General features: G+C 40.7%; 1 protein-coding gene across 13 annotated transcripts in view; it reads right to left on the bottom strand.

Annotated features, from left to right (window-relative positions):
* LOC114362700 (terribly reduced optic lobes) overlaps positions 1 to 27807 on the bottom strand; it is a 126652-nt gene that overhangs the window by 60284 nt on the left and 38561 nt on the right. For 4 of the 13 annotated variants that reach the window (XM_028318185.1, XM_028318192.1, XM_028318196.1 and 1 more), the window contains exons 7-40: positions 27342 to 27566; positions 26610 to 26732; positions 25707 to 25830; positions 25400 to 25509; positions 24866 to 24976; positions 22834 to 23415; positions 22560 to 22736; positions 22218 to 22340; positions 21452 to 21505; positions 19809 to 19817; positions 18270 to 18403; positions 17470 to 17563; positions 17106 to 17240; positions 15196 to 15444; positions 14773 to 14981; positions 14553 to 14674; positions 14114 to 14333; positions 13553 to 13732; positions 13135 to 13268; positions 12690 to 12858; positions 11954 to 12168; positions 11391 to 11609; positions 9996 to 10265; positions 9521 to 9635; positions 9262 to 9359; positions 8492 to 8728; positions 7897 to 7987; positions 7184 to 7284; positions 5716 to 5893; positions 5052 to 5250; positions 3129 to 3292; positions 2678 to 2896; positions 1895 to 2081; positions 714 to 1043 (exon numbers count right to left, since the gene is read on the bottom strand). In XM_028318185.1, coding sequence (XP_028173986.1) covers positions 714 to 1043; positions 1895 to 2081; positions 2678 to 2896; positions 3129 to 3292; positions 5052 to 5250; positions 5716 to 5893; positions 7184 to 7284; positions 7897 to 7987; positions 8492 to 8728; positions 9262 to 9359; positions 9521 to 9635; positions 9996 to 10265; positions 11391 to 11609; positions 11954 to 12168; positions 12690 to 12858; positions 13135 to 13268; positions 13553 to 13732; positions 14114 to 14333; positions 14553 to 14674; positions 14773 to 14981; positions 15196 to 15444; positions 17106 to 17240; positions 17470 to 17563; positions 18270 to 18403; positions 19809 to 19817; positions 21452 to 21505; positions 22218 to 22340; positions 22560 to 22736; positions 22834 to 23415; positions 24866 to 24976; positions 25400 to 25509; positions 25707 to 25830; positions 26610 to 26732; positions 27342 to 27566 — 5907 coding nt within the window. The remainder of the gene's footprint in view (positions 1 to 713; positions 1044 to 1894; positions 2082 to 2677; positions 2897 to 3128; positions 3293 to 5051; positions 5251 to 5715; positions 5894 to 7183; positions 7285 to 7896; positions 7988 to 8491; positions 8729 to 9261; positions 9360 to 9520; positions 9636 to 9995; positions 10266 to 11390; positions 11610 to 11953; positions 12169 to 12689; positions 12859 to 13134; positions 13269 to 13552; positions 13733 to 14113; positions 14334 to 14552; positions 14675 to 14772; positions 14982 to 15195; positions 15445 to 17105; positions 17241 to 17469; positions 17564 to 18269; positions 18404 to 19808; positions 19818 to 21451; positions 21506 to 22217; positions 22341 to 22559; positions 22737 to 22833; positions 23416 to 24865; positions 24977 to 25399; positions 25510 to 25706; positions 25831 to 26609; positions 26733 to 27341; positions 27567 to 27807) is intronic. The other 9 variants (XM_028318193.1, XM_028318194.1, XM_028318195.1 and 6 more) reach the window with 7 other exon arrangements.

The following is a 27807-nucleotide window of genomic DNA, read 5'->3' as shown; positions in this document are numbered from 1 at the left end:
TGGAGATTATGGCAAAACCCTCCACTATAGTGGAGGAGGCTCATAGTCCAGCAGTGGACTGTAAAGGGCTGTTGATGAAGTAAAGAAACAAATCTCGTAAAGCTCGGGAACGATACGGGCAGCGCAGGTCCAGCAGATCAAGCGCCGAAAGTGGAACTGGATTGGCCACACTCTCCGAAGGGATCCCGATCACATCCCCAAGCAGGCTCTGGATTGGAACCCCCAAGGAAAACGCAAGCGTGGTGGCACACGAGGCGAAGAAGATCGGCAAGACTTGGAGCGAGATCAAACACATAGCTCAAGACCGAACGCGATGGAGGACTGTTGTGGACGCCCTCTGCCCGATCTAGGGGACATAGGACCATAAGTCAAGTAAGTCAAGGTCCGGACGCTGTGGAAATCCTTGGGAGAAGCTGTTAGACAAAGATCTGAGGTCAGGCCAAACTGAATACAGCCCGCATCGAGCGTGGCAAATCATTTAACTATGCACTTATTTATACTCTCTACGTATTTCAGGAGTGGTCTTTAATTGTAACAATACTCGTTACGATGTCAGCAAAGTATCATTGTTTTCCGAACTCACCTTTTGCATAGAATATCCAAAACGGCACAACTGTTCCGTAAAGGTTAGCGTGAAAGAATTGTATGAACCTTAGTCAAACTAATTACTAGGAAGTTATTAGGCGAAACAAGATAATTAATATTTCACTTACCAGGCACTTTCAGAACGGCCTCGGCCTGGGCTGTAGACAAGCCGTCGCTTGTCTGACAGATGTATTTGCCACTATCCGAGACCTGAAGGTTTGTGATGAGTAACATTCCGCTCCGGCCGTCGATCTGAGTTCTGCCCTGAGGTAAGTATCCGTCAGCCTTGGACCACCTCACTGGCAGATTTCCACTAGTCATCCTGCTTTGCGCTTGGCACGTGAAGTTCACGCTACTGCCTACTTCCTGGATCTTGATCGTCGGGGAGGTAATTTGAACTACGACTGTGGTCCGTGGCGGCGGTGGACGTGTTGTGTTATCTTGAATGCTTGGTTCGCCTGAAATTTACCCCTTGATTAGTTTTATAACATAAAAGAAGCTACAAAGTGGTTAAGTTTATACGTATAGTTTGGGACAGCACGAAATGTATGCAGATATAAAAACAGTGATCTTCGGTTAGGTCAATAATTCAGAACAAGTTACAAATGACTACAAAACTGGCCTTGGACATCGTGAAGACGATTCGATATTTTTACAGAAGCTTGCCGACATACTATTGTAACAATTAAAGCCAATTGTGAATGAAAAACGAAGACGATCGTACAAGGATACGACACTAAAGATTCAACAGAAGGTGTTAAATTCCTAAACATAAATTGGCGGACAAACGAGATGAGTGTGTTCACGAAGCATGATCGGATTAGCCGTGTACATCGACTGAGCCGCTCTACCTGGCTCCGGCAAACTTGTCGTCAGCACTCCAAGAGTGAACCCTTTCTGGGTTATGGTATGACATTCGAAAGTCTGTTCTTGACGACGGGTGTCCCATATCGTATTCAGCGTGTGCTCCCCTCGCCATCCGTCCTTGCCGAGGCTTGACTCGTTATAATACTTCGGAGGAGGAATCTCGCGACCCTCTTCGTAGAATTTGATAGTAAGCGGCTCTGGCGCCCGGTACTTGCAAGTCAGTATGACATGTCGGAACAGAGACTGCGGTCTTCGATCCTTTAGTATGGTCGGGTGGAGTTCCATAACCAGGCCTGTTTGGCGTTTAGATGTTTATTTAGTTTAACATTGCTGTGTTGGTAAAATTAAAAAAAAAACAACCATTGCTATTTTTTTTATGAATGGCCAGGTATCCTTTTAATCGATTCATTATTATTTTTAGATTATCATCCTATTTCCTTACCTTGTATAGAGCAGTCGCGTCCAGTGTAAGGCGCCCGGCAGTTGCAGAGCACCTGCCCGTTGCCGGCCATGTAGCAGTCGTGGCCATTGCACTCGCAGCGCTGGCACATATGGCTCGCGTCGCGGTAGAAACCAGGTGTGCAGCTTTCGCAACTGGTACCGCTGTAGCCTTCTGGGCAACGGCAGATCTGCAACGATGAGCCGGTATTTATATGCCCACATATAGCAGGCCCGATGGCCGTTGGGGCAGAAAAGTTCTTGAGTGGCGACCACGGGCTGGAAGACGTAGGCGTGGGCAGGCCTCCTACTAGGTGGACCGACGATCTGGTAAAGGTCGCGGGAAGAGCCTGGATGCGGGCAGCGCAGGACTGTGCACCGTGGAAAACCTTGGAGGAGGCCTTTGTCCAGCAGTGGACGTCATTTGGCTGAAACGATATTTTAGCAGGTCCCTGCTTTGGCCCTTTACGGGCTTTATAAGAAGCTAGCTCGGAGTTAAAATGAGGAGATCCTTAGGACTGCTAACGTTAGCAACATGCTCGAAATAGTGAGGCACATAGTTCGTAGAACTGGCGACCGTTGGAGCAGAAAAGTTCTTAAGTGGTGGCCACGGATCGGCGGACGTAGGCAGGCGCTCGCTCGGGAGACCAACGTTCTGGTTGCGGAAAGTACCAGGATGCTTGAATACGGGAAATGCAGCAACAGTCGTTGTGGAAATCCTCAGGGGAGTCCTTTGTTTAGTAATGGAAGTCCTTTTGCTGAAACGATGATGATGAACAGTAAATACCTCAACACCAGTAGCACGTGGGAAGCCAGGGTCGTTCATTTCTGTGGCGGTGTCCATTTGCACGTCAGCTATGGATGAGGACTCGATGTTCATGGTAAGGGTAGCCCTCACAAGTACACGCCTCAAATTGCGAAGTACTGAGAGGAAGTCGGCCCGGCTCGCAGGCAAACCATAGTTCTGGAGGTACCAGCCCTTCTCCGACAAAGGAACTTTGTAAGTCTGGAAAAAATAAATTATTGAGCAAAGAAATTACAACAATGTATTACCAAAAGATAAGACTCTTGTTAGTACGTGTAAGTATTAGTTTCCATGTTTCTAATTGGGTGTTCCGTAGTTCTAATCAGTCATATGCTATTAGTAATGCCACAACGGGAAACGAATAACTGTCAAACGAGACAGTTCAAGCAAAGATTTTGTTTATAAACACTTTTTTACAAAACACACTAATTACCAAAGATTGTCCAGCCCTGATGGGTTGCGGGTTGCTCCAGTACAGAGACTTGTCGTCTCCCACGAAGATGACGTCGGTGCCCGGCTCAGATACTGAGTTAGGATCCCTACTCTCGAACTTCTGTTTCAGCTGCAATACGCCGCCGTAGGACAAGACGCGGTTACCTATACGTAAATTTTAGCATTAGAATACAATCTATGAACAATCTAAATTCAGCAAGACATTAGTAGCAACGTTGCGACATGCCTTGACAGCCAACACTGAAGACATCCAACATTTAATAAACTGTATGTTTCAAGATTACCTATACACTGAAAGTTTGCAAGCATTTGGTCAGACTGTTGGCATTTATAAAAGTAACAAACAACTGCTAAACATTATAGCGATGAAGGTACTACGTTGGGTTTAAATCTTGGAAAAATAGGATGAAATCAGAAAGACAAAGATGTCAGGGGAACTATATCAAGAAGAAGTTGAGAGTAAGATTGATATTTTGGATGGTACAGACACGTCACGACCGTAACTATTAAATTATGATCTGCGCAGAAAAGAAATAAGGTCACAGTCGTGGGAAGGCAAACGCAAGAACAGAGCAAAGGGGTGTCAAAATGAGAAGAGGAAATCTCAAATAAAGTAGGTAGGTATAGTCAGGGTAAAGAATAAGAAGTTCTACGAAGACATGAGATGGTTAGGCTGGCTCACTATAGTGTAATACTTCGCACCAATCTCTAAACTAAGTACTTCATTTTCAATCTTGTTTTTACGATGCAGCTTAAAACTATAAAACAAACATCCATCAGCATCCACAGACCAACTCGGAAGACATGAAAACACTCAATCTGATTTAAACATGGCTTAGAGTAAATAATAAGATAATAAAGCGTTAAGGACCTTGCCAAACTGGCGGATTACAAGAGTTTTCGCCTCGTGTTCGCCGCGCAGCCGTGACGTCTTCGCCGCGGAAACGCGGCGTGTTCGCTGCGTCGCCGCTCCGCTTTGAAAACGCTTGCAATCCGCTAGTGTGGCAGCTCACTTACGGTTGTGCTTGGTTACTAACACCTTAGCAACAAATCACAACAATAAAAGGTACCTATACTTAACTGCCTAGTCAGTACCTAGCTTCAATTAAAAAAACGTTATCAGCAAATTAAGAAATATAGGAGTTTTTTATGGCCAGAAATCAAAATAATATTAAGTAAATGTAGTAAAGAAAAAAGGGGGAATAAAACAGCGTTCCACAAGGTAGCGTTCTGAGGCCACTACTGTTCATACTACACAAAAATGACAGCCCCATTTTACAATAATGTATAAATCATTAATAACTAACTGTTGGTTCGTCGAATATGACATGGCCAGTTTCAAAAAATAATTTTAATGCAACCATCAATGAAGCTCTGAACTGCTTAGATAAAAATATAAAATATTTTATCAAGACATACTTGTAGTATTATACCAGCACATACCAGCGAGCCAGAAGAGAAGACCTATTAGTATAAGTTATAATTTATATGTGGAATAAATTCTGAAGATTATTAACAACAGTTCTCAAACAGATATAAAGAGGTATAGCTGTATCCATGAAATGAAAAAAAATCTGGCAGAATTGATATTTATGTAACCTATCCCAAAAAATATATTGATAAAACTGCACTATTGTGAAATATCACAGACTGTTTTTGATTCCGGGAACATTCAATATTCCCGAGGGTGCTCTACAGTCAAAGCCTTTCGTGAAATGGATAATTGTATTGGTTTCACTCAAATATGATAGTACCTTTTTACAACTGAGCTACCAATACGCTGTCAATTTTCGAGAGATTGTGACCCGCAATCTGTCCTAAAGTTTGTTTCTTTAAGTACTTTTTGTGACCCTTAAATTATGTTGTAAGTTTGTACGTTTTATGCATTAAGAAATTAGCTTACCTGGGAATACTGGCAAGGACCAGTACAGTTCTGTGTCCGGCGGGTAAGAGAACACATACATGAGTTCACTCTCGATGGGTACGGATACGATGGCGTCTGTAAGAACACGGCTCGCGGTCACGTCCATGAGGCGGTAGCCGCCATAGTCGTCGCCTAACACCGGCGCCGCCATCGGTATGCGAATGTATTGGGACGAAGCCTGTGGGCAAGAATGGACGGTGTAAAAAGTCCCTACTATGTGATGCTGCACCAATAATACTTATAAAACGAGTCGGCTTTTTGGATGTGCAGCATGTTGGAAATCAAAAACAGTTAGGTAACACCGCTCAGTTAGCGGCAAATGAGTCTTTGTCATTTAGAACACTCCCGAGTTGATAATTTCGGCTAGCAGTGTTATATTATTAATATTAATAAAATTGGCTGATTATGAAGAAACACAAAATGACAACAAAATAAACTTTATTATTTTAAATCTCTTCGTTTCGTTTCTACAGACCATCAAGACTTACACAAAAATGATTTGGATAGTGTGAAGAGTGCAAGCCAAATCCTCCATTTGCCGCTGGTACATTATAAAGGGTCATGCTCATACAGTAGAGATTAAATGACCTGATAGAGATACATTGGCTGTAATTGCTACAACTACTGGGGGGTGATGTCATACCTCATGACAACTGCTAGTGACGCCAGAACAGTAGCAAGGCTGGCATCCAAGTGGGTCGTTGGCGTCCAAGCCGAAGGTGCCAGGGCGGCAGGTGTCGCAAGCAGGCCCTTCGACGTTTTGCTTGCACTCGCAGTAGCCGCTGGAGTCGCATGAGCCGGTAGAGCCGCGTTCATCGCAACTAAATAAATATTATTATTAACACTAAAGGCTTTTTCAAATTAGACATTCTGAGACGGACGGTTGTCGTCTGTTTGTAGGTTTACACGGAAAATTGTATGATTATTGCGTTGGAATAAAATTAACAAGTACCTACTTACCTACCAACAGTGAGTGTGCGAACTTGAAAAAGCCCTTAAAGTTCTTCAGAACTCTTTCAAATTAGAAGTTTTGAGCCGGACGTTAGTCGTCCATTTGCAACACCGTACACGCAAATCAGTTAGACCACTGCGTTGGAATAAAAATGTCAATTATTAGCAGTATTAGACTAGAGTGCGGTCTTACAAACGCACGGTTGAATTCCCGCTAAAAACGTTTCATTTGAAAGAGCTATTAACAGGTTTCAGTTAGGCAACCCTTTAAATTTCTTTTATAATAAAACTTCATCCAATATTCGGTGTTCTGTTAAGAGCTTATTGTCAACCCGTTATTACAGGAACTGGTGAAACAAAGTCCATTACGCATGATCCGATTAACTTTTATGAAATATTTTTTGCCATCGGTAATCTGGATCTGGACTGAAATATGAATGCAACAGAGCGCAATACTTTTAGTAAGTGATTTTAAATAACAAATGGATGTGCAGCTTACACTAAGAGTGCGATTTTAAACCTACAATACCGATTTCTAAAGCTAGGTACCTACGAGATAGTAAAGAGCTACAACAATTACCAAAATTAACTCTGTGATCCATGCGTTTGCCAACGAGAATTTGAATTTTATTATGTAACTTCAAATAAGATTACTAGCTCAATTTACTATTAGATTACGTTCGAGGGTCACGTATATATATAAAAAACAATCATAATTATTGATTGAAAATGAAATAAATGTAAGCACTTATTTCCATGCCTATGCCTAATGGTAGTTGATCTCGTCGACTGCTGGACAATTAATTGTGGTGAACCCACTCCTAACTTAAGCATATGGGTATGAAAATATTATTACCAACCCTGTTACAAACCTGTCAACTTTGTCTAATGAATGAAAACAACTACACCTCGTTAGTAAGTTTCTGGCATAGCCTATCCAGTGTTTCAAGGCACAGATTTAGTCACACAATAAACAGTTGCTATACTTATTCTCTGTTCGTTTGTTCGTTCGTTTCAGCCGAATGACGTCCACTGCTGGACAAAGGCCTCCTCCAAGGTTTTCCACAATGAACGGTCCTGCGCTGCCCGCATGCAGGCTCTTCCCGTGACCTTCACCATATCGTCGGTCCACCCTGATATTCTCTGTACGTTGTACTTACTCGCAACTGGGTCGGCGGTCGGCCACACAGTTGGCTCCGTCGCGCCTGTACCCAGGCTTGCAATCCTCGCAGTTCTCGCCAGCCGTGTTGTGTTGACAATCCTGGTCGAAACAATGGTGTAAAGCATGTATCTCTATACTAATATTATAAAGAGGGAACATTTGGTTTGTATTGAATAGGCTCCGAAACTACTAGATCGATTTGAAAAACTCTTTCACCATTAGAATGCTGCACCATCTCTGATGAATATGCAGTTATAAGTTAACATATGTATTTGAAAGGTACAGTTAAGAAAGAATGCCATTATTGAGCAATTACTACATAGTAGCAAATGTGTCGAAACATTGCTAATATTAAGCATGATTATTTAGAGATTTTTTATCCATCGTGTAATTTATGCTATAAATGGAAACAAAAAACATTACGTATTGGTATTTGAAACCCCCTCAGAGGAGGAAAACTGACTATATTACATTTAGTAATTAAAATACACGCGTGCAGTGCTGGTAAGCCTAAGGCCCTGACTACACCAAAACGAATGTGAAATAAGACACTTATGTAAGAACACTCCTGTTTAGATTCGAGCTTTTTGCTGTATGTGCCTAGATTTAGATTTTAGAAGTCAGCTTTCAACTCCTTTAATTAATTTTAAAATTAAACTGGGAATTAAACATGTAATAGCAGTGGTTTTGAGCGATGTAATTGTTACTTACGAAGCAGACTCCAGTCTCAGGGTTGCACATGTTGGAATGGCCATTGCACTGGCATAGGCCGCAGTGTTCCAGGTATAATCCGCTTTCAGACCTGTGACAAACAGCAGTCCTTAAAAAACGCCCATAGCTTTAAGGACGTGTTTTTTTTTTCTAATTTCAATTTGTTGTTCAACATAGATCTGACGATGTATAGTTCTCTATGGTTCTAAGGCTTAGTCCTTCATGGATAAGAGTTCCAAAGTTCTGTAGCTCTTCAAGTACCCGCGAATCGAGACACAATGAAATCGATTACCACGGATTCATGCGACCGCTTAGAATTTGATGATTACCTACTTAAAGGCTGCGCATTCGTAGGTACACTTTAAAGTGTTAGTTGTGTTTTGTGTGGTACCTATACCAGATACCAGTACTATATTTTTATTCAATAATATAATCAGCACTCCTTGCGCTGAAGACACTTGACACCATACTTGACAACTTGCCTATGATGTCGTGTCGTGCGTATTAGTAGCAAAAAGTGTCTACTTTTGAGCAACCCCTAAATAAGTTCAAAAGTGGTAAGTAAATTATTGTAAGTGCCTGTTGTGGTACATACCTAGTGTAACCAGGAGCGCAGTCTTCACAAGAGGTGCCGATGTATCCAGTAGGGCACACGCACTGTTCCACGTGGTAGGCCGGTGCTCCATCGCCGTTCTCTTCAGCCGTGTCGATGCTAGCTCCCACAAGCGACGCCAGCTGCGAGTTGGTGGTGTAACTCGCCTTCACGAGGATTGCCTTGACATCAGCTAAGGCCAGAAGGAAGAACTCACGCGACACTTCCTTGCCGTCAGGTCTGTTAATAAGGAATAATGCGATTATAGTCTGGTCTGCGAGCACGTAGAATTTTGTCCAATGACCCCAAGCTACCCATCCTTATCGCTCGCGCGTAATTATATTGCTGTCGCGACTGTGCGATGGGCACCCGCAGTGAGTGTGCGAGCGCGGCAGCAACATAATTACGCGCGAGCTATAAGGATGGGTAGCTTGGGGTCATTGGCCAAAATTCTACGTGCTCGAAGACCAGGCTTTAGTTAAAATTAGGAAGTAATAAAGCGTAAAAAACTTACTGGAAATATAAAAAAAAACTAAAATTAGTTTCTTTCGACGCGTCCGGCTGATATAAGTGTGCGTTCGCCTTAATAAAATGTAGTCCGCGTTACCCGTTCCATAATACCGAATCGATTGACACTTTATTGATCAACATCGGACGAATAGTTTAGGCGCTACATGCAGAACATGTTTGTTAATACAAACATATATTATGTCGATAGAAGTTGGGTAAAAAGATGATAGTGCATCAAGCTTTTAAGCCTTAATAATACGTACCGTTGCCAACCGCGTTCCAAGAACTGAACGCTAGCCTCAAGGGTTCCGTCGTAAGATGGCTCGAAGTTACCGAAGTAGTGGAATGTCAGGTGGTTCTCCTGTGAACATTTAAAGGCGCAATTATTATTGAAACGACTTCAAGCGCATTAATGTAGTAAATTACAAATATAACTATAATATACGGCAAATGAAAGTGTCTTAAGCAGTTTTAATTAGTGTTATTTTCCCACAACAGAGTTGTATTTTAGGGATCACTTACGCTGATAAGCTGGATGTCAGCGGCGTTGTTTTTGGAGGCGCTGCCAGGCGATGGAACATTGTGCAGCGTGTAACGCAGGAATCCTCCGTATGACGTCACCTTGTCACCGGCGAAGCTGAGAAAGAATAAACGGTCAGAACTTGCTCTGCATGACAATGATTCGAGAATATTAAATATACAAAAAGCCACGATTCGATTTATGAATCTACGGATTTATCTCTTCCAAAGATCGGTCATATGTTTTTCCCTGGGTCGAGAAACTACATCGCCTCCCCAACTGAATGGTGGGATGAATGACGACGACGATCTGACGTGTCTCTAATTAAAAAGTGGGATGAATGACGGTGAGAAAACGTTGCCATACATCTAAATAGGGTCAGTTGGTTAACCTAGAAATAATAACAAATATCCATCCATTTTTCCTTACAAACTTAATAGGAAATTAAAATAGGATTGATCATAGGAATAAACTTACTTGATAGGCAAGCTCCAGTAGTAGATAGCAGGGCGGTTCCTGTCATACTCGCTGAGCACCAATTCCTCCCTGGCGTAGGTTGCAGTCAAATTGGTCTCCACTGGCGTGTTGTATCTGGCCGAGGATCCGCCCGTGGGGCTGCTGGAGTAGATTCTGACTCGGTTGACGATGTCAGGGGTGTTGAAGCGAACGGCCGTGGTCTTACGTCGGAGATTACTGCTCTGGCACTGCTGGGATACCCCGGAGCAGAAGCAAAGCGCGCATCCTTGTCTGTTGAAATAAAAATGATTAGAATTGAGGCTTGAGTCTGATACAGGTAATATTGCACTTTATAGCAGGTTAAAGGTCGGATATACTGTTAAGGTTTTAAAATTTTCAACACAGTCATGCAAAATCTAACGAAAAATTACTCGTAGGAAGATATCATTTGACTCTGTTCTTACGGGCAGTTGCAGCAGCAGACAGCAGGTGGCATATTATGCACAGAGAGCCTATCATGATTTATGATAGAAGTCCCTCACAACACGGAGAACTGAGTTACCTGAAGTCATTAGAGAGGTAGAAGGAGTCGTTCTTGCACTGGCCGCAGTAGCGTCCCTGTACGTTATCTTTACACTCGCACTCGTGGGCTGCGGCCGGCACGAGTCGCACTCTATAGGCCTAGAGTGTCCAATGGGAAAGAAAAGCCTGAGGACACGGAGAACTGAGTTACCTGAAGTCGTTAGACAGGTAGAAGGAGTCGTTCTTGCACTGGTCGCAGTAGCGTCCCTGTACGTTATCTTTATACTCGCACTCGTGGGCTGCGGCCGGCACGAGTCGCACTCTATAGGCCCAGAGTGCCCAAAGGGAAAGAAAAACCTGATGGCGAACTGAGTTACCTGAAGTCGTTAGACAGGTAGAAGGAGTCGTTCTTGCACTGGTCGCAGTAACGTCCCTGTACGTTATCTTTACACTCGCACTCATGGGCTGCGGCCGGCACGAGTCGCACTCTATAGGCCTAGAGTGCCCAATGGGAAAGAAAAGCCTGAGGACACGGAGAACTGAGTTACCTGAAGTCGTTAGACAGGTAGAAGGAGTCGTTCTTGCACTGGTCGCAGTAGCGTCCCTGTACGTTATCTTTACACTCGCACTCGTGGGCTGCGGCCGGCACGAGTCGCACTCTATATAATAGGCCTAGAGTGCCCAATGGGAAAGAAAAGCCTGACGACACGGAGAACTGAGTTACCTGAAGTCGTTAGACAGGTAGAAGGAGTCGTTCTTGCACTGGTTGCAGTAGCGTCCCTGTTCGTTGTCCTTGCACTCGCACTCGTGGGCTGCGGCCGGCACGAGTCGCACTCATAGGCCTAGAGTGCCCAATGGGAAAGAAAAGCCTGAGGACACGGAGAACTGAGTTACCTGAAGTCGTTAGACAGGTAGAAGGAGTCGTTCTTGCACTGGTCGCAGTAGCGTCCCTGCACGTTGTCCTTGCACTCGCACTCGTCGGGCAGTCGCTCGCGGCTCGTGCCGACTTCGCTGCAGCGTGGCCTGTCGGGCTGCGGCCGGCACGAGTCGCCCACGTTCAGTGGGTTGCCTACGTAGTTGGGTGCGCAGGACTCGCAGTGGCGGCCTACATAGCTATTTGAAAAAGGATTCAGTGTAATAATCCGTCCGTAAAGAAGTAACCGCCTACGAAGTACTGGAAGAGTATTCCATTTCAAAATCTATTTATCTGAAGATCAATTTAATTAATTTCACTTTGGAAATACGCATTTTGTATGAGGAATGTAACGAAAATTATTTGTTCTATACATAACATACATTTTCGAGATTTTTAAGGAATGACATCATATTATGTGTGAGGATTAAGACAAAATTAAGCTATAGGATTCATATAAAATTCCGACATCGGGAAGAGCGGGGGCAGTCGAATAGGCACCCAAAAACATATCTAAAAATTAGTCACTCAATGAAATATTTACCCAGGGGCACAGTCACAGATCACTTCTCCGTCCGGTCCAAGGGCACAGGTCCTGGCAAACTGGTTCTCCCGGTTGGTAAGCGGGCACGGGCAAGGGCGGCAGGCGTATCCGCTGGATGGGTCGCCGTAGGTTCCTGGAGGACACTCGGGCACTTCTGCCTCGCAGTTGCCTAGCCATGGGCCGGACTGCTTGCGGGCGAAGCCAGGGGCGCATTTCTGAATAAGAGATATTTGTTTTTACTATTTACTTGCCTTGCCACCATATTTTCAACCTTTTTTTAGGCAGAATTTGACCGCAATCGCACCTGATGTTAAGTGAGATGCATTCTAGGATGGTACATATCTGCCCTGTAAGTGCCTATTCACTCTCGCCTTGAAAAGGCCCGAATTTTAGTGTTCGGGAAAGACAGTAACAGGCAGCGAATTCCAGTCCCTTTATCGAAACGCTTAGTGCTTGCTGGTGGAATATCGACAATGTAGGATACTTTCGTCCATGTACATAGTTCACTTATCATAAGGTATAAATTCATCATGTTGTCCATAGAGGGTTAAAAAATTTAAATGGGAACGTTGAAATCTTCCTTACAAATGTACCTAAACGTTCGTTCATTTCAGCCAAATGACGTCCACAGTGTACCTACCTAAACAATTTATCATATGGAATCTTTGTAGACCTTGTCTTCTCATTTTGTTTGTATTTTACCTATTTCCTTTTCGTTTTTTGTATGTTAACCAACCTGGCACGACAGTCCCTCGTAGCCAGGCGGGCAGGAGCACTCTTCGACCAGGCTGGCCACGCCCAGGCCCACGTTGATGTGCTTCGCCGACTCCATGACGAAGTCCGATATGTTCACGCCGGCGTTGTTCACGCTCGCTCGCAGCAAGATCATCTCGATGTTGTCCAAACTAGACAATGTCGTATTGGGTAATTGATTTTGAACATTAGGTCTTTTGTATATGGTTCAAAATGGAATGGGAAAATTTTGTAATTTCGTGGTGGGTTGAAAATCTGTCGGCCTTATTTCAACTTTTAATGATATCAATAAAGAATAAATTTTAGCAAAAGTTGGATGCGTAAGTAAGTATAAGTAAGAATTTGATCTGGTCCATCCTGCTGATCATTTCTGATTCTGATTTATAATAGCTTTATGACAATTTGTGCAGTAAAAAGAGTTAACTTACGCCATCATAATGTCCTCTCTAGTCGCCGGCACAAGACCCCTCGAGCTAGATTTCTCCCAGTTGTCTGGAGTCAGACGGGCTTCGATCTTGTTCTGGTTGTCGCGGCTGATGTGCACCAAGTTCTGGTATTTACCCTGTTCCAACAAGTCCCTTGTGATTATAATGTACCTTCTATCGTTGGTAAAGTTGCCCAAGATTTGTTGGCATTATTCATAAATAACACCCAAGTCTAACATCATAATATATCATCAAAATCATTTGCTCAAAAAAATTCGTAAGGTGTCATTCTAACGAATTAATTTACCAAAGTAACCCGATGTTAGAATTAAGAGTTACAACGACGCAACGGATGCATAGGATAAGCTACTTACCAACCATTTCTCGATTTTAGAAGTAATTAACACTCGTATCAACATACCTTGATAATAATATCAGGCAGGCCGAAATCAGCTCCGAAGCTTCTGAGATGTGGCGCCAGTCTGTAGCGAATGTAACCTCCGTACGAGGTGAGCTGGTTGCCGTTGTATGTCTCCGGAAGCGTCAGGTACGGGAGAGCGCTGGAGCTTCCCCAGTTGTTGTAGCGAGCAAGTTTCGTCACCTGAAAAATTTCTATATTTTAAGCAAAATACATGCCTGAAGGTGTAGGAACCTACCCGTTATCTGTGTCTATCCTAAATGAACGTGGCATACCGTTAACCACCAGACGGATACTAGAAGTAGGTACTCCCACTCTAGGGTGGATACTGTTTTCATTGGTACCTACATTCGTGAGCTTTGCATTTTGATCAAACATACATCTACATGTTCCATTGGTAAGGTCGTAAGATTCTTTCATCTCACAGGTAGATACATGGTTTCGATTTCTACATGGGACACAACAAAACCCAGCGTAAATTGCTATTTGTATGTTCCATATTTGGAACACAGCATGCTTGAATTGACCTGGTTGTCGGACAAAGAAAAACAACAGTCATCTTACCGTAGCCCCATTCCTGAGTGGCTGGTAGTAGTACTGGTTGGTGATAGCCTGCGAATCAATCACTATGTCTCCGTTGATGGTGTTCTTGACGCCGACCAGTCGGGTGCCTCCTTCGCCGAGGAGCGTGGGCATGTTGTAAGTGAACAGATCCGCGCTGCGGCACTGGGTCGATTCGCCGAAGCAGAAGCAACGGATGCAGTCCCGCTCGGATCGCGCCTCGCTAGATGCAGATGAGGAATCAATTATTCTCTGTCAAACTTTACTCGCCACCTACAGAATGTTGGCCGTATGTTTTTGATGTTTGACAATTGGTGTGGAGTATTTTTAAGTCACTGGAATACAGCTAGGAGCTATTCATTTTTATAACTGTTACATGTTTGGTTTAGTAGTGACATGAATGATTATGATAAATGAAGATTCGAACTAAAACACGGTTTACCTGTTGAAGTATCCTTTAGGACAAACGCTCGTCTTGTTGACAAAGACAATGGCGTCAGGCACGGCAAAGATTGTTCCTTTGTTGTTCATCGCCTCACACGAGTAAGCTCCGTTGTAATCAGACTAAAAACATATTTTATTATTAGTTGAAGGTATCAGTTGTAGAATTTTCAACTACGAATATGACGTAGTTAATAAGAAATTGCACTGAAGATTCTTACCTGCATGTTAGGGCAGGTGAGAGTGCCAACAACTTGTCCGTTTATCTGGGCATTGTCAGACTTGCATACTTCGGGCACGTCGCCCCAGTTGCGTCGCCATGAGATCAGAGGTGAGGGAGTGCCAGTGGCTGAGCAGTTCAGGACGAGGGTGTCTCCGGTGTTCAATAACACGTTGGAAGGCTGCGGCGGTCTTGTCACGTAGACAGGAGCTGAATTTCCCAATTGGATTAGTAAATGAAGAAGGCTAAATGTGATGCCATATTTGTGTTGCGTGCCAACGCAAACTAAAAGCTCCATAAACTTAGAGATGATAGACACACAAATTCCACTTAGAGTGAAACCAAATGTTAACTAATGACATGGCATAATAATAGTCGTTGACAATAATCAAAGCCACAGAATCTAAAAGACAAATGCACTTACCACAACCAATTTCATCGGATCCATCCAAGCAGTCGCTCTGGCCGTCACAGTGGAAGCTCTTAGGAATGCACTGACTGCCATCAGAGCAGGAGAACTCCACGGTCTTGCAGTTGCCAATCGTTTCGAAGCCGCAGTCCATTTCATCAGAGTTATCGCCACAGTCGTTTTCGGAGTCACACAGCCAAGTCAGGAGTACGCATTTGTTGTTTGCACATTTGAACTGGTTGGGCTCGCATTTGCCATTCATGTCTAAAAAAGGTTAGTATTATACTTCATAAATACACCTAAGCAAACTTTCATAATCGTAACGCTTAGAACTAAATACCTAACCAATTGTGATACCAACTGTGACGATTAGACATACCTTAACGACTCTGGATAATAATTGTCAGGCCCTTCATACTAGCTATTCTTATCAAGCCACCTCGACCAGACAAATTTCATGCATATTTACCGCTTTTCCGTTATAGATGTCTTGGCAGTCCGGCAAAATATAGCGATTATATACACCGACTGGCTGGTCTGGTCATAGTTGGAAAATAGGGGAGACCTAGGAGAGTTGTGACAGAGGTGAGTTGTGACAAGGACGATTTCTCCTTACTTAATATAGTTAGGAAGCTGGAAAAAATGCTTGTTTGTCGCTTTTAAGACGCTCTTCTTGACTAAGTACCTGCGGGCGGCGCACGAGGCACGGTTTCGTAAATATGACGTCTGTGTACAAAAAAATGCGAAAAGTAAGTTTTTCGTCAAAATTTTATTTCAATTTAAATCATGTTTTAGTATATGTGCACTGTTGTGTTATTTTTTCTCAAGTTGCATGGTTATTCAGGTCTCAAAATGTAGCACTGATATTTTGTGTGCGCATCGTGTTTAGAAAATAAAAAATATTATTCGAACCAAGTCGTCATTTCAAACACCTAGGAGAGTTGTGACAGCCTGTCACAACTCTCCTAGCTTACTTAATTTTTCTGATGGGCCATTTCCACGATGTTTTTAGGTGTTTTTTGTGTTCTTAATAATTTGTTTAAATGCCTGCTGCTACTTTTTTGATTCTGAATACCTAATAACTATACATGGATGCCATATAGAGGAACTGTTTGCTGGAGTCGAAATATAGGACCTGGCTTATGAAGTGATTAAGTTAAAAACGGTTAAAGTTTAAGATACGCTGCGACATCTTACAATCTAAACTTGTCAAGATATATTAAGAAGAAATAGACTTATCAAGTAAACCCAGAAGGCGAAGCTCCGTCTATGGATTATACCACCGCGACTATTTTATTTTTACAGAAGAGGAAGAAAATATATTAAGTGACTATATTATCTAAAAATGTAATAAAAAAAATCCAGTGTCGTGGGAGAAAAATGAAAGCTGGAGAAATGTGGCTCAATCTGTGTAACGATATCCTATAACTATTTGTTTTAATTGTTACTAAAGGATGATTAAAGTACTTTTTTGCTAAAAAATCATATTTGATTGAGTATTATGGTATTTTTATATCTAATAGATGAAATACAATGCTGTCACAACTCACCTCGGTACCTGTCACAACTTACCTCGGTGCTAGGAGAGTTGTGACAGAGGGAGTGGTCTAAGATTTTGGTGATTTTCTTAGAAACCCTAATACTTTAGTTAACTTTGATGATTGTTTTAAAAACAGAAGGAACGGCGCTACATTAATTTGTATGATTCATAGCTGTCGAATGTTTTTTGAGCGAGATATGGCGCCTAAAGTAAAAATTGTCACAACTCTCCTAGGTCTCCCCTAATCTTAAAATAAGACTCTGTGGTGTTTACCGGAGATACAAACCCAGCAGTGGGCTGATGGTGATCAGCTGCTAGGACTAAGTATATGTACAGTAACGTGCTTTTCAAAGCATGCAAGCAACATTTATTGTTGAATACTCACGGCAAGTCTCTTCGTCAGATCGGTCAGCGCAGTCAACGACGCCATTGCACACGGCTGACTTGGGGATGCACTGTCCATTGCCACAAGTTGCCTCGTAAGCCAGACAAGTCATCTGGGGCGGCCGCACTGTTACAGCTATAAAATCCAAGAGAATTACAACATGCCATTGGTAAATAAATTTAATGTTTTAGGGCTATGATAGCCAGCCAATTGATTGCTGAACCAATTTATACTCCTACTAAATAGTTACTTTTTTAAAACCTACTTCAATGTTTTTTTTATTTGGCGGGTCAAACCACAGGTCCTAAAGAGAGATACCTATCTCTCTTTATAATTATTCTACTATTCTAAAGCTTCGACTTACGTGTAGGGTCGACGTTAAGCATGACCCTCAACTCGGCATTAGGGTTCCCTAGATATTTCGGTGCTTGGCAGATGTACACGCCGCTGTCGGACGCCTAAAACAATGGACAATGATTGATCATCTTCGTAGTTACAATAACGTATTCGAAGCGAATCGATCGTACGTACGGTAGTCTTTTTAAAGCATATTATTAGCAATTTGTAGTAGCTTAAATTTGTAGTAGCTCTCTATAAACTAGGTCATAAGCTTGTGGCTTAAAATTATAGTTTAAATAACATATAGCTAATAATCAGATAAATATATAATTTGATTTTTGATAAATTAATCATTCGATGAATTGAGTTTTTAATGCATATAATAACCATTCGATATTTTGAACGTTCGATCATTTGCAAATTGTGTCCTGAGCCTCGATTGCGCTAACTTGTAATGTCTTTATTTCATTCCACACTCCAATTTCATTCCATCTGATGTGCAATTCGGTATCGCGGTAAAGTTCATGCGCAAACAAAGACGAAACAACGGATTTAAGCACTTTCCATTAAAAGTCCGAACACCTTTTCTTTTTCTTGCATTTGAGAGAAAGTAGCTTACTTTCAGCTTTTACACAGAAGCAGTTGCGTTTTGTTTTTGTTTGAACTAGCTGTCAAAGCGACACCGCGATACGAATTTGTGCAAACAGATGATTTTCGTTCGTCATCCAGTCGCGTTGTAGTTGAAAATATTTAGCGCAATCGGGGCACAGTTGGGAATAGTCCAGCCTTATTTTTGTCTATTTAGTACTTTAATTTCATGCTTACCGTAACTTGGTTCATTTCGAGTCGTCCGTGTCTGTCCGTCGAGCCTGGCTTCAGAGGGCGTCCTCCTTCCCTGACCCACCTCACGGGGGCCCTCAGTGGTCCCTCGTCACGGCATTGGAAAACTACGTCACCTCCTATAGCAGTCAATAAAGTTAGCACGCGATCATCATAGCGCAGTCTCCTCAATATCATGTGACCATTATGTTATCGCTGTTTAAATAAGTCAGTTTTAAATTATGTCATAAATATCTGTCCATTTAAAATATTCACAAGTAATCATGCACTCTCAATGATCTCGTTGATTTTTATCTTTCTATTTTTTTTTTAATAAGTTAGGCCACTTTAATAAATGATAAATGTTAGGTAAAACTACAAATTGAGTTTGATTGCTTGAAAAATTAGTGATTAAGGTTCAGTTAAACTAAATTTAATGCTTGTATTGCTCCTAAGAGCGGGTTCACCACAATAGTCCAAAGGACGACGTGAATCGAATTATCGACCCTCAAATGTTGACAACGTTGGACTATTATCACCTTACACATTTATATTACATATTTAATGACACAAATACTACCCAATATTATATTAGGTATATCAACATTTACTTAGTCACATAACAATTGAGGCTTACTGCGTAGAACCCCATGCTTCATGTCATAACCACCAGGATGGAATGAAAGTTGCAGTGAAAACTATTATTCTAACTCCCAGTCAGCCATCTACGTATTTCTCATGAAAAATCAATACTCACAAAATCAATGCTTAGTAAGGTTCATAAAGACATTTTGAGATGATGTTCCTTAGTTTAGTATTATCTAAAGGTTATGAAGATGAAATGTGTAATAAGATAGATCCGAAAACAATTTTAAGTAAAAGTGTCATTTCCAAAAGACCTGCCCAAAGATATCAAAAATTACCATATTTACTTATCTCTCCTTTTCATGTAGTGTTAAAATAATAAATAAAGGACTCATTTGTGGAAGGTTTATTATATTGTAATTAAAACAATGTACTACCAATACACGAGTCCTTCCTTCCTTGCTTACTCATCATCATGTTAGAAAGTATAAGATAAGTAGTAGGTAGTAAGTAATAACTAGTAATTTAAAATAAGAAGAGATGAAATTATAAAAGATTAGGTAAAACTAATTGCAATGCACTCGTAATATTAAAAAAAACCATGCAATACTTAAATCAAAATTAGCAAATCCCAATATTATTGTGTGCTTATGATCCTTGAAATGTTAATCGACCCGAGCATTGTGATACAGCAACCATTATGTTTACTATTATTGAAATAGCAAGACTCGAGGAAGTAAGAATAGGTAATCGTTCGTAAGTATCGAGCTAAACCATGATATTTTTAGTTGAAAATCAAAACGTTTGTTTCAAGAACGATCACTATTCTTATTAAATCACGCCAAATGAAACCCTTTATTAATGAGATTATTAACCCAAAACATTATGTTGTTATCAAAAACCAAAGGAGATTTTTAACCCAAATGCAATCTCTCCTAAATACTTAGCACACCGACTCACCAAAATTGGCTGTTCCGCCACCATGAAAGAAACAAAAGCGCATTAAAATAACTGTCACATCGATGAAAAACAAAATAAGCTAGGAAAACAAGGGTTTACCTCCACCAAATATAGGTTTTAGAAACAGCTAAAGAAGAACATACAAAGATTATAGAGATTGATAGTTAAAAATTCCATTACATTGAAAGCGAATGATTGAAAATAGTAATGAAATAATAAAATTTAAGGAATAAGACCTTTTGCGCATTGCACTATTTAAATATGATGATTATACCATTCTGTCGGTCTTAGAAGGTTGATAAACATGGATGATATTATTACATACCTACAATTTAATGCAAATTGTATTGAAGTGTGTGTACAAGTTGGCCATAAACTTTCATAGATGATTTTTGGTTTATTACTAATGATTGGCAATATTCGTACCTACAAAAAACATTGCATCTAGCAACGCTATACAGGGTGTTAGGTAAATGGGTATAATGAGCCGACACTAGCCCATGTTAACATGGTCATATAAATGGTATGGTGAAGTCAGAAATTAGATATCATCATTTTAATTTTTTTAATTTTCATACAAAATAAATTTTATAATATCCGATTTGTATGAAAATTAAAATAATTAAAATGAAGATATCAATTTTCTGACTTCACCATACCATTTATATGACCATGCTAACATGGGCTAGTGTCGGCTCATATACCCATTTACCTAACACCCTGTATACTCGTACCACCAGTACAATATTCAGTAACCAATAACATTTCTACAAAGCCTCTCACCTCGAATCCTCAACTGAATTGATGTGTACAAATGTTTAAACTTAAGTACATAATTAGTGTTAAAGTTACTCCTCTTTGAAAATACATTTAGGCCCGTATTCACAAACATACTATGAGGTCTCACAGTGGGCGTGGACGCACAGGGTGACACACGAACCAATCACAGAGCTCTATTTAATGCTGCGCATTCGATTTGCTGCTTTACTTAAGCAAGTATCGTTTGTGAATACGGGCGTTAGACTCCCCGCTCGACAGACATTTTTTAGTCGGCCGATAGCTTAGCTTAATCACATTAAGTTGTTAGCGCATACTGGGTCACTAAAGTACGGCCAACTAGCAGCGATACAAAAGGTCGATTCGACTGTCGAATTGACAATCTATTCTGTCTCTTCCCATCTTGTGTATTTGACGTAATGACTCGTTCTCCCGCCAAAATATGTCAAAGTTAGACGGGTTCGTCAACATTCGGACATCCATTTTAGTATGCATAGTTGTTGCAATTCAATTCAAAATTCACGAGGGCGAATCTGTTACTTGTCGCTTCTTATTTTATTATTCCGATATATATTTAAGTACTCTGAAAAAGGGGTAGGCCTGTTGCCATACACCGGGCACATTGTGTGTAACAAAAACAAAATTCGATAAAACATCTATTTTTATGGTTTGACAGATATTTTTTAAAACTATATTGTCTACAAAAATATGTAATCTAACTATTAAAAAGTAATGCACCCCTGCTATTCCAAATGACCATGACATTGGGTTTGTTTACATTTGGTATCGCTTCTCGTTGGCCGTACTTTAGTTAGTCTTTAGTCTGCGGGTAGTCTTACGAACAATAACTAAAAGGCAATACTCACTATTTCTGACAGTTTGTTGGCTGGGATACGTCTTGAGCTTCAGAGCAGCTGGGCCTGAAAACATAAGAGGCGATGTCAAAATACTGGCATTGTTTAACATTCTTAACTAACAGGATTTCCAATGTTAGTTAATAATCAGGCTGTTTAGTAGAATGTAACTATGATTGTTAGGTACGTGATTTTTAATGTTGAAGGAACATCAAATGAGGTGAATGTAATGGTTAATTCTCCTACCTGCCTACAATAATAACATAAACATAGTTATCTAGTATTATTTACATTTAAACATCCACAACCGTTCATTAATCATTTATTTACATTTTAGTAGTATTTTTAGAGCAGAATTAGCTTTCTGGAACGTTAGTTTTTTTATCAGTCACATTAATAGTTTGGGGTTACCGGATATTAGCAAAACCGAAACGGATACGTTGTATTTTTTTTCTTTGGAAAAACTCTCATTTGAAATAAATATCTAAAAAAATATATTATAATCAGAATACGTTTATGATTTTTAATTGTATTGGCATTATTTTAAGATTTAAGTATTCAAAAATAAAGTCGCTCTATAAGAAATAACTAGTATTATTTGCCTCGCTATGTTCATTGTTCAATTTGATTACGTCGATAATAATAATACGGGACGAGCACGGTATATTTTGTAGTAAAAAACTGTTAATAATTCAAAACACGGCGTAGTTTCGCTAATATCCTTAGTTAGAGTTCAGGGTTGGAAACAGCAAAATGGGACAGAAGGTCGAATTCTTACTGCCGGCGGGACAGTCGAGTTCGTCACTATCGTCGAAGGGGCAGTCGATCCGCCCATCGCATCGGCGGTTCGAGTCTATGCAAGGACCATTCTCGCAACGCCATTGGTTCCTTGGGCATCCATCTAGTGATACGACGAATTAAGTTAGGCTTGCCAGACTAAAAACCTAACTGGCGTAATTTTATTCTAAGGAATTCACAATGTAAACATTATAATGTATTATTACACATAGTTACTACGGAACAACGCACAAAGTGAAATTTATTGATACCTTGTAGATTTATTTCCTTACAAATGCGGCATTGGTTAGTATTTCAAGCATTGAAAATCAAAAAAGCTCACCAATATTTCCATTTTGGTCTTGTCCACCTGATGAAGGGCCATATGGGTAGCCCTGTCCTCCTGGTTGGCCATCATATTGACCGCCCTGTCCTCCTGGCTGGCCGCCATATTGACCACCTTGTCCTGGTTGCCCGCCGTATTGACCACCTTGTCCTGGTTGCCCGCCGTATTGACCACCTTGTCCTGGTTGCCCGCCGTATTGACCACCCTGTCCTGGTTGCCCGCCGTATTGACCACCCTGCCCTGGTTGCCCGCCGTATTGANTATTGACCACCTTGTCCTGGTTGCCCGCCGTATTGACCACCTTGTCCTGGTTGCCCGCCGTATTGACCACCCTGTCCTGGTTGCCCGCCGTATTGACCACCCTGGCCTTCTGGTTGACCGCCGTACGAACTATCTTGATTTCCTGGTTGGCTTCCATATTGACCGCCTTGTCCACCTGGCTGACTACCTTGACCGCCAGGTTGACCACCGTAAGGATCGTAAGGACGACCACTGTAGGGATCCTCAGGGCGACCACTGTAGGGATCTTCAGGGCGACCACCGTAAGGATCGGTAGGTTGACCACCTGGTTGGCTCCCAGGTCGGTTGCTATATGGATTTTCAGTTTGAACACCATATGGGTTTTCAGTCTGACCACCGGGGTACTGACCTTGTCCATAAGGACTGTCCGATCGTGGCGTTGTTTGGCTGTTTTGATCCTTGCTTGGTCGTGAAGTGGAAGTAGTGATCCAGGGCCGGGTTGTCGGACAATTTAATTCGTCAGAATTGTCAGGACAATCAGGAAGGTCATCACAGTATGACGTCGCCGGAATACACATCCCGGAGACACACTGCCATTGGTTCTCGTCACATTCTGAAATAATATGAACAATTCTATACTCTACCTATTAATATTTGCATAAAGTAATGATTAAATCATGCTGGTTCTATAACAATATTATTTATAATGTTTTCAATAGTATACATAGCTATTAAATAGGTTACAAATTAATGGGTTGAAAAGTAACTTGAAACCAAATTGCTTAATTATTTATAAAAAATACAAACTATACTTTATAGGACTACTCTATTACTCGTATTAACAACATCCATTATTCAAATTTTACAGTTGCAGGAATCATTCAGAATGTTTTAATAAAAAATAAATACATTTTTCTATAATATTGTTCTACGTAACTTGGAAATAAAAGCGACGCATAATGTAGATGCATGGAATAAAAGGTTTTGGTGCATTAGCTACATACCTACGTTCTAAATTAATCTAAATTATACACTAATTACAGGGTGCTAATTACTGCAATAATTGTAATTGGAAAATCTACACAACGGAACAGAATATAAATGTCAAATAAACCAGGAGAACTAACAAAATAATCAAATCTACATCCGAAATTAACTAGGGATATAAGATCGGGATAACTGACAATGTAGACTGGTCAACACGCATTCAGCATTCCAAAACGAATGATGGAGGTAAAAATTGCGTTGGTACCGGAGGTGTGACAGTTCTGTTCATCAGAGAAGTCCATACAGTCATAGATATTGTCGCATCGCCTCAAGTGGGTGATGCAGCGGCCATCGTTACAGGTGAACTCAGATTCGTGGCAGGGCCGCTGGTCTGGCGACCGCGAGGGGCGGACTATGTACCATGCTGTACACCATTTCATGTTACAAAATTATCATAATCACTTATGTACTACCTATTACGTTTCATACCAGTACCTATATTTTCATGTTCGGCATTTTGTCACAAGTGTGGAAAAGTTTATTTACACTTAGAAGATGCTTCTCACGACCACGGTTTGTATGTACAATCTACCGGCCCTACCCTGTTTAAAAAGTTACGTACACAAGATTTAAGAGTGCCAATGATTTCAAACTAAATTATTAATTTAATAACTTTATATGTGAAAGATCTAGGTGCAAGTAAAATTTTGGTGCCGATTCAAATGTGTCAAATATTGTGCGCTTTAAAGTTCCATTCACGTGTAGACAATTTTGTGCTTTTTAATTGTATTGCTAAAGCTTAAGTGCTCTGTGCTCGCAGAGACAACAAACTTATAAATGTAGTCATCAGAAACAGAGGGTTTGATAAGTGGCTTACCAACGCAGATAGTGAGTTAGCTAATCCAATTTTCCTTTTTGAAAATTTCTATGAATTTTTTAGATATTTAATTTCGATAGCATAATTTTTAATGACTGACGTTGCTATGCCACTAATCGGTCCTCACTTGTAAGCTAGTTGTGGTAATACATATGATTGCATTTTCTGCTAAGTTAATAATTCGTCAGTAAATACTTACGACAGTTCTCTTCATCGGAGTTATCGATGCAGTCGTTTCCGCCGTCGCAATAGAAAGAACTATTGATGCAAGTACCATCTCGGCACTGGAATTCGTCTGCAGAACAGTCACCTGAAGCAGAAAAGTTAAGCATTTTGCAAACATGGTATTTTTTATATTTACTCTTATAAATACATTATCTATGTATACTCGTAGCTCCAGAATTCTAAACTTTGTTCAAGTTTTATGACAGTCCACAGTAACCATGTTATACAAGTAGGTATATTAGGTTCAAATTTTTTGTTATTTGTGTGGATTTTAAAACTTCAGACTTTATTTTTTCCTTTTTCAGTGATAGTGGTAATCGGTAAGTCCGTCTCCGAAAGATCCGGTTCCTTATAAAAAAGAAGCAATTGAAAAGTTATACTACTGCCAAATAATGTCCATGTTATTTTGAAATTGTACAGATAATGGGAGATGTCAAACTAAAGAGTTACTGAAGTTGTTTGATATTAAAATTTTAATAAATTGTCTGGCTTTTAAATTAATTATTACCTGGCTTCGATAGCATAGTTGAGTTGCAGTACAGCTCATCACTTTCATCGGGACATTCGAATATGCCATTGCAGTGCTGCACAGCGTTAATGCATTCCCCGCTGTTACATCTACAACAAAATGTTACCTTGTTAACCAGACCTGTAGATAAAAGAAAAATTCGCAGGACACCTTAATTAAAATATAAATCGCAGGGCGACATTCGCGTAGACTGAACATTTCGCTTATAAAGCATAATACTCTATACGTGTTTCAAAGCGTTCTTATTTGTAGGTCGATAGAAATTAGCCCAGTCATCTCAAGTTACCTGAAATCGTCAGGCCCGTCACAGTGGTCACAGTTCAGCTCATCACTGCCGTCGGAGCAGTCAGAGTAGCCGTTGCAGATCTTCTGATCGTCCAGGCAAATTCCATCGCACTCGTGACCGCAAGCTTGAAACAATACAATTTACTTAACATCACAATAACACACATAAAATTCGCTAGCTCGCAATAATTTCAAATACGAGTAGCATTGTGAAATCCGTTAATAAACCATCGCACTGCAGATTAATACATTCGCACAGACTTTCTTAGAACAATATTTGCACATTGTAAATACACTTTAATAGCTTTCCATAATTAAATTAAACTTAAATTAAAACTTATAGACTTTTTATTTGCATAGTAGGTAACTATTTACTGACGAAATAAAGGTCCAGTTTACAAAGGGATAGACAAAGTTAAAACAGTTTTTTGGTAACTGATGAACTCTTGCTTAAATTGTACAATAATATCAGAGTAAATACAAATGAGTAGGTCATCTTCATAGAAACGCACCGAGCGCGGTTTGTATGTGAGCGCGCCAATGCGCACGCACACACTGACAAAATTTAGCGTGGATTAGCGGGGTGTTGCGCCGAAAAGTATTTACTCTGATAATATTGATAGTTTATGCACAGAAAAGCCAAGTATAGGTAGGTATATCCGACACACGAACGATCAAACTAATAGGCTTAACCGTTGAATAGTGGCTCTATTACATTATTTATTTCTTAGTTGTTTTACTGTCATTACTGGTCAAGTAGTAGTTTATGAAGGCGTCCCCAATTCACTAAAGAAGACGATTTACTATTATTTGTGATGGTAGTTGAAATAACCAAGCATTCATTGTAAAGATGTTCCTAAAATTAGTTCGATCGTGTGTATCCGCATAAAAGGTTTTTATTTACTTGCGCAATCTTCCTCGTCCTCGCCCCCGTCGCATTCGATCTCTCCATCGCAACGTCTAGCACAAGGCCGGCTGGACCCAGAGGGGCAAGTGAAGCTATCATCAGGGCACGGCGACGTTGGAACTGCAAATCACCAAATATGTTCATTTCTGACCAAAACAGACTGATCCCCGGTTGCGATTAACACTTCGACCTTTCTACTTCAATACAAAGTTTAGTTTAACATTATCAAAATAAAATAGATTTTATCCTCATTTCTAGCAAATAAATTACGTAAAGAATTTCAAGACTACGTATTTTCCCACAGCAGATAATATTTTTTATTGATACAAACGAAGAAAATGAACTACAACTTGAATCCAACGAAACAACGAAGACATACCAAAGACAAAAGCTAATTCATGCGATACAGAACTAATCGGTCGAAAAACAAAACGAAGTGATCATGCGAAGGATGAACGAGCATGCAGGTGGTGACCCTGATAAATGATCCTGAACCTTTGCTCAACGGTTTTGGGGTGACACACTTTCTCTCATCAGAGTGATCGAGACAATCGGAGCGACCATCACAACGTTTCGTATGTGGTATACAGCTACCATCCGCACACTGCCAGTAATGTTGGCTTGGGCAATACCCTGGATAGCAAACACCAAAGACGATTAATGTATGAACGAAGTGCGGTATTGAAGCTCACATGAAGCGTATCTGATTCCAAACCCCGTATCACTTACCGCAGTTGAACTCGTCCTCGCCGTTCGGGTGGCAGTCGATGTGGCCGTTGCATCTTAGTGCTATATTAATGCATGAACCGTCCCTACACGGGAATTGACCTCGTTTACAAGGGCAGTCTTTTTCATCAGACCAGTCGCTGCACTCCTTGGTCCCATTGCAGACCGATTCAGCCGGTACGCATTGTCCGCTCGTGCATTTATATTGAAAAGCCATGCATACTGTGCCTGCCATAACATAATTTACCATAACCGTAAATTTACACAAACTAGCCAGGGATATACTTTATATTTTTTATTAATGATTAGTTTGTCGAGTTGAATTTTATAGTAGGTAATCGGGTTGAGTAGTGTTATTTGTTTGTATTTCATTTAAATAAACAACAATCCCTCACTAGTAATATACAAAATAAAATTGAGTGAAGTGCATCCATAAACTTCAAAATGTTCGGAATAATAATTTTATATA

The sequence above is a fragment of the Ostrinia furnacalis genome, unplaced genomic scaffold (assembly GCF_004193835.3).
Source record: "Ostrinia furnacalis isolate ACB-3 unplaced genomic scaffold, ASM419383v2 OfSCF6691, whole genome shotgun sequence".
NCBI lineage: Eukaryota > Metazoa > Arthropoda > Insecta > Lepidoptera > Crambidae > Ostrinia > Ostrinia furnacalis.
This window is presented reverse-complemented; position numbering and strand designations above follow the sequence as displayed.